The sequence below is a fragment of the Orycteropus afer genome, unplaced genomic scaffold (assembly GCF_000298275.1).
Source record: "Orycteropus afer afer isolate SDZICR_OR568_19922 unplaced genomic scaffold, OryAfe1.0 scaffold00468, whole genome shotgun sequence".
NCBI lineage: Eukaryota > Metazoa > Chordata > Mammalia > Tubulidentata > Orycteropodidae > Orycteropus > Orycteropus afer.
In genome coordinates this window covers 1,892,947-1,904,111 of record NW_006922055.1, presented here as the reverse complement: position 1 = coordinate 1,904,111, position 11,165 = coordinate 1,892,947, and the positions used below count along the sequence as shown (strand labels likewise).

At 38.4% G+C, this 11,165-nt stretch overlaps 1 protein-coding gene across 1 annotated transcript in view; it reads right to left on the bottom strand.

The window, feature by feature from the left end:
* The window catches only part of SH3YL1 (SH3 and SYLF domain containing 1), a 130,775-nt gene that overhangs the window by 118,382 nt on the left and 1,228 nt on the right, over window positions 1-11,165 (bottom strand). The window contains exon 2 of the mRNA XM_007954638.1: window positions 1,838-1,948. Coding sequence (XP_007952829.1) covers window positions 1,838-1,948 — 111 coding nt within the window. The remainder of the gene's footprint in view (window positions 1-1,837; window positions 1,949-11,165) is intronic.

Genomic DNA, 11,165 nt, shown 5'->3' with positions numbered 1-11,165 from the left:
TATAACAACAAATAAAATATTTTTAAAATTAAAGTTCTGTGGTTAAATAACTTTAGAAAAAATTTAATTTAGTTTCTTTAGTGCAGGACTCAGAGACATGCATTGTGATCAGGAGGGAAACTTAATCTGTAACAGTGCCCAAATGTATTTGCTTACATGAATCTTCTTTATATGAGCTTAGTATTCTATGAAAACACCCTTTAGAAATCACTGGCAAGGATAATAAACTGGTAAAAACCAGTTGCCCTCAAGTTGATTTTGATCTGTGGAAACTCCATACCAGAGTAGAACTGTCCTCCCTGGGATTTTCATGGCTAATTTTTTTCTGAAGTAGATCACCAAGTCTTTTTTCCAAGGAGGCTGTGGGTGGACTCAAACCACCAACCTTTGTAGTTAGCAGCAAAGCAAGTATTTGCACTACCTAGGGACTTAAATAAATAGGTAGTGGTTTCCAAACTATTGATTACTGTCTTGTTAACTTGCTATAAAAATATAAATGTTTTATCTGGAAAAAAGAAAATACCAAATTAAATTTTATTTATTAGATTAAAAAAAAAAAAAACTTGCAGCCACTGAATCAATTTTGACTTATTGTGACCTAACCTGTTATAGAGCAGAACTGTTCCACAGGATTTTCTTGACTATCATCTTTACCAAAGCAGATTACTAGGCCTTTCCTCCTCACAGCTTATGGGTGGTTTAGAATTACCAATCTTTAGGTTAGTAGTTGAGCACAACCTATTTGCATCACCTAGGGACCTATTTAGCTAGTGAGTAATTTTACAAGGTTCTCAGGAAGTGAAGAAAATGACAGGTGAGCTTTAATGAAAGCTGGAGGGGAGAAGGAAAATGTGGTGTTTGAGGGTTGGACACCCTTCAACTACCACTAAGGATAGTTCAAATCAGGGCAATAATAGATGGATCCTGACAGAAGGACAGAAAAATGTGGAACAGAACTCACATTCTTAAAAAGTCCAGATTTAATGAACCAGTTGAGACTAGCAGACTCCCTGTGACTATCACCCTGGGATATTCCATAAACTTTGAACCAAAACTAGCCCCTGAAGGCACCTTTAAGTTAGATAGCAGATTGGCTCATAAAATAAAGAATATTACCAGTGACTACTGTGAACCTTTAAAAAATCATCTATATGAGACCAAATAATCAACAGTTACTCTACAGCAAAGATGAAAGGGTGAGGAGATGGAAATCACATTACTGGAAGTGAAACACCCAGAAGTGTTTTATGACACTCTGAAAAATGTAACTAGTGTCTCTGAACAATATGTGCTGTTCTCTTGCTGTTGTTAGGTGCTGTGGATTTGGTTCCAACTCACAGTGACCCTATATACAACAGAATGAAACACCATCTGGTCCTGAGCCATCCTCACAATCATGGCTAGGTTTGAGCCCCAAGCAGTATTGTGGTAATTGTTAAATGGAAACCTAACTTGCCAAGTAAATGTTCATTGAAAAGAGAATAAAGTATTACTAAGAAGAAAAAAATACTGGTCACCTTGAAAGGGAGAGGCCAGCAGAAAAAGATGATATTAAACAGAGACACAGAAGAGAGAGGAAAGATGGCTTACAAGAAATGCCCATAATTTGGTTTGCTCTGGTTTACAGTGGAGCCTATTAAGGACACCATCTTGAAAGAGTACTTGGATAAGTTGAGCTTCAGAGTATTGCTGGATCAGCTTTGAGGAAAAAGATGGTCTAAGGACTTGCTAGTATCAGTGGAGTTGTCCCTCTGAACCAAAATATGAAGGAATGCAAAAAGAACTTTCAGGAAACAAACAAATTTAGAAATGAACAAGATGTATTTTATTTACTCACCAGGAATGATCTTATCTGGTCCATTTCTGGAAGTTATTTCTGTGAATTCTCTTAATATTTTAGCAGCCTTTTTTGCTTCCGATTTCAGATTGGAAGGTATAGGGTTATTCACTGAAAGATTAACAAAGCAAAACAAAAAACAATATTAAATGAAAAAATTTACTAAATTCAAGTTAAAATTTTGTTGTAACTTCATTAAGAACATTGTATCCTACTACATAAAAGAAATGGACAGGAAACCCACAGTTATTATCTGTTTCATCTCTGTTTTCCTGACTAATAATTCAAATCCACTATGAGATTGGGAAACCCTACTTGTAATGGTGGAGTCTATTGCAACTCACGTCGACCTCATGTGTCCAGAATAGAACTGTTCTGTAGGGTTTTCAAGGCTGGGACCTTTCAGAAGCAGATTGCCAGGCTGTCCTCCCAGGCTACTCTGGATGGGTCTGAATCGCTAACCTTCCAGTTAGTGGTTGAACACTTAACCATTTCCTCTATCCAGAGACACCCCAAACTCAACAAACTCCCACAAATCCTAAAATCACAGAAATCATGAGATCTTTAAATATCTTAAACAAAATCTAGCCCAACCTCCTTATAACTCTTAAATAACCTTTATAGTAATGGAAAAAAAAAAAAAAAACAACATATAAGGAATTAACACAAGGTTCCTTTTACAAGTATTCAACCCATTGAACCCACTGTCATGGAGTCAATTCTGACTAATAGCACCCCTGTAAGACAGTGGAGAACTGCTCCATATGTTTTCCAAGGCCATGAATCTTTACATAAGGAGACTTTCTCATCTTTCTCTTGTAGAGCAGCTGGTGAGTTCAAATCGCCTAACTTTTTGATTAACAACTGAATGCTTTAGCCACTGTGCCATCAGCACTCCTTTACATCTGTTTAGAATAAATAATGTAAAACATAACATAAAAAAAAAAAAAACCTCAATGCCATCAAGTCGATTGGACTTATAGCAACCTTTCCTTGGGTTTCTGAGGCAGTATCACTACGGAAGTAGATTGCCCAGTTTTCCTTCTAAGGAGTGGCTGGTAGCTTTGAACCACTAAATTTCTGGTTAGCAGTCAAATGCCTTAGGCACTATGCTACCAGAGCTCCTGAAATGTAGTATATTTGGTTATTTTTGGCAAAAAAATTTGAACTGGTTTTCTGTGTGTGTTGCTGTTGGTTGCCATTGAGTTGATTCTGACTTACGGTGACCACGTGTACAGAGTAGAATTGCTCCTTAGAGTTTTCAAGACTGTTACCTTTCAGAAGCAGTTGGCCAAAATATCTTCTGGGGCACCAGTCAGTAGATTTGAACTGCTAACTTGTGGCTAGTAGTCAAGTGCTTAACCACTTGTGCTACTCAGGGACTGTGTGTAGAGTGTTTCCTGATTGGTGAAATTACAGAAGACTCAGGAATTGGTGATTATTTCAAGTAGCATCAGCTTGCATTTGTATAACATTTTATACTTTTTATGTTACTTGGACATAGAGCTCTGATGGCACAGTGCCTAAGGCATTTGACTGCTAAGCAGAAATTTAGTGGTTCAAAGCTACCAGCCACTTCATGGAAGAAAGACGGGACAATCTACTTCTGTAAAGATTTACTGCCAGGGAAACTCAGTGGGGGTCGCTATGAGTTGGAATTGACTAGATGGCAGTGAGTCTGGTTTATGTTGGTTTATGTTGCTTGGATATTCATAGATCCATATAAGCATTTATTTATTCATAACAATTCTGACACAATTTTACAGCTTTGTAATATATGAGTGAAGACGTACTATTTCACCATCCCAGGATAAAGAATCATAGATATTACTAACAAAACAGTATGATGCTTTTGGTCACTTGGTATGCTTAAAATATGTAATATAAAAGTAGGAACGCAATCATGATCATACTAGAATTCTCTTTTGTTTTATTAAAAATAAATCAGCATATATTTCTGTTGCTGAATTAGTTTTCTAAGGCTGCCATAACAAATTATCATAATCTGGGGTGGCTTTAAACAACAGAAATTTCTTCTCTCACAGCTCTAGACTCTAAAAATCAGAAATCATCAAGTCGCTTGCAGGGTCATGCTCTCTCTGAAGACTCTAAGGGAGAATCCTTCCTTGCCTCTTCCTAGCTTCTGCTGGTTTTTGACAATCTTTGGTGGACTTTGGGTTGTAGAGACATAACTCCAATCTCTGCTTCCTTCCTCACATGGCATTCTCTCTGTCCAAATTTCCCTTTCCTTTTAAGGACACCAGTCATATTGGATTTAGGGCCCACTTCATATGAACTTGGTAATTACATCTGCAAAGACCCTATTTCCAAATAAGGTCATAGTCACAGGTTCCAGGAGGGCATTACTAAACCTAGTGGCTAAGCAGGAGCAAGACTCAAGCCACTAGAAAATTAAATGCTCCTTATCACAAATAATCATTGGTATTAGTTTGGGTAGAGAGACATCTTTCCATAATATTTTGTGCAAGGTTAATTAAATACATATACATGTATACATATGTATGCGTGTATATTATACATGTATTTGTGTCTATGTGTATGTATTCCTTTACCCCTTTCTAAAACAGATGGCATCTTACAACTCACACATTTTGGCACTTTGTACTTATTTTAGAAGAGTTAAAATATTGAATATCAGTTCATTTTTTAAAAAAAGCAACTTTATGAGATATAATTTACAAAATAAAATTAATATGTTTTAAAGGTATAGATCAATGAGTTTGAGAAATGTATAGACCTATGTAACCACTACATTTCCATCATCCCCAATTTTTTTTCCATGCCCTTTTACACACATATATACAAACATTCCCTTCACACATACACACACACACAAAATTCATAGGACAGGTATAAGTTGAGACGCTATAAATTAAATACTTAATTTTTGTTTCAAGCATTTGTGTAACACTGATAATTCTGGAATTCAACTTTATAAGACCTAATAGAAAGCCATTCATTATTTTCTCAATCATTGACTTGTTTAAAATCAAACTATTATATTTGGTGATTGTATTGAAATACTGAAAGCCTGATAATCCTTTGATATTTCCATTTTAACTTGGCAATGGTGAATATGAAACAGAAGGGAAAACAGAACAATTTTTAGAGGTGTATAGCTTTTATATCAGGAAGGAATCTAAAAACATATTCTAAATTACGTTAACTTACTAGTAGCCTTTAAAATATTCCTATTACTAATGATTTTATTGGGAGCTCTGGTGGTATAGTCCCTAAGGCATTTGACTGATAATCAGAAGGCTGATGGTTCAAACCCACCAGCCACTCCTTGGAAGGAAGATTGGGCAATCTACTTTCGTAGTGATACTGACTCGGAAACCCAAGGAGGGGCCGTGTTGAGTAAGATCTCACTCGACGGCAGTGAGTTTTGTTTTTTTTTTTTTAATATGTTATTAAAAAAAAAAGCAAGGTGCAAAAAGATTTGCTGTACCAAGTACTACTAATTTCCATTTTGATTGCTAAAAAGCAGAAGTGATATTGAGCTGCATGATTCAGTAAGGCAAATAAGAATAGGAAAATTGACTAACATTAAATAATACATTTATCAGATAACTGCATCAACCATTTGTAATTTGCATTATGACTAGATAACGTATTTGTTGTCTGAATTTTAGTTATCTTGATGATACAATTTTAGTACCTATGATGATATAAGCTTAATTTTTATAGAAAGGCTGAGTAAGTTATATGCAGTGGGTTTGTTTTATTATTTGTGTGGCAGAGGCAACTAGTTATCTACTAACTGATGTGCATACTTCCTATGTTATTGTGTAGAGCTGTCCCTGAAAGGCAGTTCCCCAGTCAGAGAAGACATTTTCTCTCCCTCTCTTCACAATTTTCTATTCAGGTGTGGCCATGTTCTAGCCAACAGAACACAAGCAAAAGTAATATATGTCACTTTTATGCCGGGACAGTTAAGAAGTAGTGTGCTTTCTTCATCCTCTCTTTCCTCACCCACATCCTGGATGAAGAAGACTTTTTGGGCAAATGGAGGAAAACTGCCCAGTACCCGGAGCCCAATGAGTGAGAAGTGACTCTTCATGTGTTAAATAATTGAAATTTGAGAGCTCATTTGTTATAGCGGCTAACATTATTTCTGATCTCTCCATGGTGCTTGCTAAAGAAGAGGAAGAAAATGCAGCTGCAATTTTCATTTTGTAAACTAGGACTAGATTTAACTTGTCATGTACATTCTTATCACTTAATAAGCATGGGGAGTTAGAAAAATGGTTAAAGAAAAACCATGATCAAGTATGATCTCACTATACCCAAAGGGTTGCTATAAGTCAGAATCAGCCTGATGGCAGTGGGCAGTTTTCTGTACATTAATATTTGTATGCCCAAGATTACATGGTACTCATAATATACTGTAGGCACATCCTTCTCCCATCCCCCAAAAAAGCAAAGGTTTAGCCTCATTATTAAATATTAAAATGAATACATAGATTATCTTTGCTGTACCAAGCACTCCTATTAGTATGAAAACCACTGCCATTTGGTTGACTCTGACTCATAGTGACCCTATAGGACAGACTAGAACTGCCTCATAGGGTTTCCAAGGTATAAATTATTATGGAAGCAGACTGCTTCATCTTTCTCTAACAGAGCGGCTGGTGGGTTTAAACCACCAATCTTGTGGTTAGCAGGCAAATGCCTTAGCCACTGTGCCACCAGAGTTCCTTTCTAATAGTGTAGAGAGAAAAAGAAAAAAAAAAAAAAAAAACCCTTGCTGTTGCATGGATTCCAACCCATAAAGACTCTGTAGGACAAAGTAGAATTGCCCCATAAGGTTTATAAAAGGCTGTAATCTTTATGGAAAGGAGCCCTGGTGGTTCAGGGGTTAACCATTCAGCTGCTAACCAAAGAGTTGGTGGCTCAAACCCACCAGTTGTTCCATGGGAGAAAGATGTGGCAGTCTGTTTCCATAAGGATAAAGAAGAAAAAAAAAAAAAAAAAAAAAACACTGTCATTGAGCCAATTCCAACTCATAGCTACCCCCATAGGGTTTCCAAAGCTGTAAATCTCTACAGAAGCAGACAACCATATCTTTCTTCCACAGAGCAGCTGGTGGGTTTGAACTATCAACCTTCTGGTTAACAGCCCAACCACAGCATCACCAGAGCACCTTTCCATAAAGATTGCAGCCTTCGAATGGGGCAGTTATACTCTGTTCTACAGGGTCTCTGTGAGTCAGAATTGACTCCACAGCAATGAGGAAGAAGACTGCCACGTCTTTCTCCTGCAGAGCCACTGGTGGGTTCAAACTGCCAACCTTGGGCTTAGCAGCTGAGCGCTTAATCACTGCACCACCTATTAGTATAAGGCTCCTCCTAGTAGTGTGCACACCTTAAAACAATGTAATATTCTAGGATTATATCTTGTGTTTTCCCCATTATGCTGTTTCCTTCAGCTGCAATACCTTTTCTTACATCTCAGTCTAACTATGGTAGGTGTAGTGGACCTGGTCCAATCACAAGACAGAAACCACCTATTAAGTAGAAAATGGGGAAGTTTAGTATAAAGAATTATTAACCATGATAAAACACATTAGTAAACTCTATATAGTATCCTAGGTCTGAAGGAAAGTACTTATAGAAGCCCAAACTTGGAAGGAGAAGATGTAGTTCAGCCCATGACTGGAGAAATTTGCAAGATTGGCTGGGCTAGACCTGGTCTGGAGTTGCCTGGCAAATATAGGCCACTCTCAGGCTACAAAGAGAGCAGGTGATCAGAACTTCATGGTATGGTTATGCTTTGGAAATCTGGATGCTGAAAGGGACAGGAACTTTGGAGTTCTCAGGATCTCAGGTTTTCCATCCATGAGGGCAGAGGAAAAGACCCCTCCAGTAGGAGGTTGCAAGGTCACAGAGGGACTATGCTCTGAGCAGACAGGCATAGCAGGTCTCACTGGATAACTTCACAACAACAGGGTACCAGTGCTGGCAAGAGAGCTTCTCCTGCCTGTACTGTCCCTGTTGCACTTTCTACTATGAAATCTTAACATCTTGCTCACCTTCAAAGAAGTAAAACTTTAAGAAATTCCATACATTGATGGGCGCATTCATACCTGAATTTGTTTTCTTTCTTGTTATATAAGTTGTTGTTGTTGTTATGTGCCATCGAGTCGGACCGACTCATAGCGACCCCTCCTTGGGTTTCCTGGGGCTGTATCACTATGGAAGTAGATTGCCCAACCTTCCTTCTGAGGAGTGGCTGGTGGGCTTGAACTGCCAGCCTTCTGGTTAGCAATCAAGTGCCTTAGGCACTACGCTACCAGAGATCGCATGGTACAGTATAGCTCATGTCTACTAAGCACTTGTTTTTCCAGATACTGCAATTCCTTACATGAATATCATTTCATCTTTACAAAGTCTGAGAGAGTATTGCCAGACTGCATTAACTACTGACCCAATAATCATTGCTACAAGCCCTCCCCACCCCGTCCAGCAACTTTCAGCTTCTACTTTGCTAAAAGATCTCACATTTCAAGGAGTGAGGCAACGTGCCAAGCCCAGGGGATGATTCTTTATGGAAGCAGAATCTTCAGCGGAGCTTCAGGGTAAGTTCAAACTGCCAGCCTTTTGGTTAGCAGTGTATCACTTTAACCAGTGGACAACCAGGGGTCCTTAACAATAATAAAGGTATTTAAAGTTCCTGGAGTCTAAAGTAGGGCTCAATAAGTGGGATTCTTTATCTAATTAAAATAAATGAAAACACATCCCTATCAAGTCAATAAACTTTCTCTCTCACTGTGAGCAACACATCCTATGTTATTCCACAGCCTCCACTAAGCCATTTTGGTTTAACACTCAACAGAAATAGATGTATTTTTGAAGGTGATTTTTTCCTTTTCAGAATACTTGCTGTTATAAAGAATCACATCTTATGTAGGTAGTTGACAAATTTTCTTTGTTTTACATCCACATGTTTGTAAAAAGCAAACAGTGTTAATGGCTACTTCAGTAAAAACACAGTGTTCAAACCTAAAAAGGATCACATTCTTTGGACTAGTTTTATTCCTAGGGTATCAAACCCTTTGGCCATGACAGCAGCTACTGCTTCACACAGCAGCACACTCCACATGTTTATCTTCAGTACTTTTCCAGTCTGCCGATCTTTTTCCACACAATAGCAGCTATCATAGAACTCTGTGAAGGTAGTTGTCAGCTCATAGGTATAATCACAGAGACTATGGAGAAACAAGTCATCTAAAATCATCTGCAGAATCTCAAGAAAACGTAAAATGCACCAGCCTAGTTTCCATTCCTTCTCATTGTCCAAGATCTATGAAATCTTCAATTTTGCCTCTTGGTCTCCAAAGCCTGAGTATTTACTACCTGGCCTTTTATAGGAAAAACATTGCCCATGTCAGACCTATTGAAATGGGGCTCATTCTTCAAGACAAATTTTAAATGCAGCTTTTTCCATGAAGTTTTTCTTCATAGTCCTTTGAATAAATTTACATATTATTTGTAACTTGCTTAAAGCACTTAATGGGATGACAATTGTTTACTTGTATGTTGTTAGGTGCCATCGAGTCATTTCTGACTCATAGTGACCATACACACAGCAGAATGAAACACCGCCTGATCCCACACCAACTCCATGATCCTTGCTATACTTGAGTCCTTCTTTGCAGCCACCACGTGAATGCATCCCATTGAAGGCCTTCCCCTCTTTTGTCGACCCTCCACCTTACCAAGCATGACATCTTTCTCCGGGGAATGGTCCCTTCTGATAATGTGACCAAAGTGGGTGAGACGAAGTCTGGCCATTTCTCACTTCCAAGGAGCACTTCAGCTGCACTTCCTCCAGGGTAGATATGTTAGTTCTTTTCGCAGTCCGCGGTACTTTTAGCATTCTTTGCCAGCACCACAATTCAAAAGCATCAATTCTTCTTCAGTCTTCCTTATTCACTGTCCAGCTCTCACATGCATATGAGGCAATTGAAAATATCCTGGCTTGTGTCAGGCGCACCCTAGTCCTCAAGGAGACATCTTTGCTCCTCAGCACTTGAAAGAGGTCCTTTGCAGGTGACTTGCCCAGTGCTATACCTTGTCTAATGTCCTGACTGCTGCTTCCTTTAGCATCAACTGTAGAACTAAGCAATGTGAATTCTTTGACATCATTTTTTTTCTCCATTTATCGTGATGCTGCTGCTTATAGGTCCAGTTCTGAGGATTTTTGTTTTCTTTATATTGATATGTAATCCATATTGCAGACTGTATTCTTCAATCTTCATTAGTAAGGGCCTCAAGCCATTCTCACTTTCAGCAAGCAAAGTTGTGTCATCAGTGTTTAGCACATTGTTAATGATTCTTCCTTCACTCTTGATGCCATGCTTTTCTTCATATAGTCCAGCTTCTCAGATTATTTGTTCAGCATATAGATTGAATAAATATGGGGAAAGGATACAATCCTGACGCACTCCCTTCTTGATTTTAAACCATGCAGTGTCCCCTTGTTCTGTTTGAACGACAGCCTTCTGGTCAATGTACAAGTTCCTCATGAGTACAATTAAGTGTCCAGGAATTCCCATTCTTCTCAATGTTATCCACAATTTGTTATGATCTACACAATCAAATGCCTTTGCATAGTCAATAAAACACAAGTAAACATCTTTCTGGTATTCTTTGCCTTGAGCCAAGATCCATCTGACAGCAGCTTGTTCCACATCCTCTTCTGAATCCAGCCTGCACTCTGGAAGATCTCTGTCAATACACTGCTGCAACCATTTTTGAATTATTTTCAGTAAGATCTCACTTGTGTGTGATATTAATGATATTGCTCGATAATTTCCACATTCTGTGGGATCACCTTTCTTTGGAATGAGTACAAATATCGAACTCTTCCAGTCAGTTGGCCAAGTAGCTGTCTTCCAGATCTCTTGGCATAACTGAGTGAGTGCCTACAGTGCAGCATCCTTTTGCTGAAGTATCTCAATGGGTATTCCCTTGTTCTTTACCAATTCCTTCATTGCAGCTTCAACTTCCTCCTTCAGTACCATTGGTTCTAGATCATATGCCACCTCTTGAAATGGATGAAGATCTACCAGTTCTTTTCCTCAGTTTTTTCAGCTTGAGAAATGCTGAGTGTGCTCTTCCCTTTTGGTTTTCTAACTCCAAGTCTTTGCACATTTCATTATAGTAATTGGCTGTCTGCCTGAGCTGCTCTTTGAAGTCTTCTGTTCAGCTCTTTTATCTTGTCATTTCTTCCATTTGCTTTAGCTACTCTCCACTCAAGGGCAAGCTTCAGAGTCTCTTTTGTCATCCCTTTTGTTTTTTTT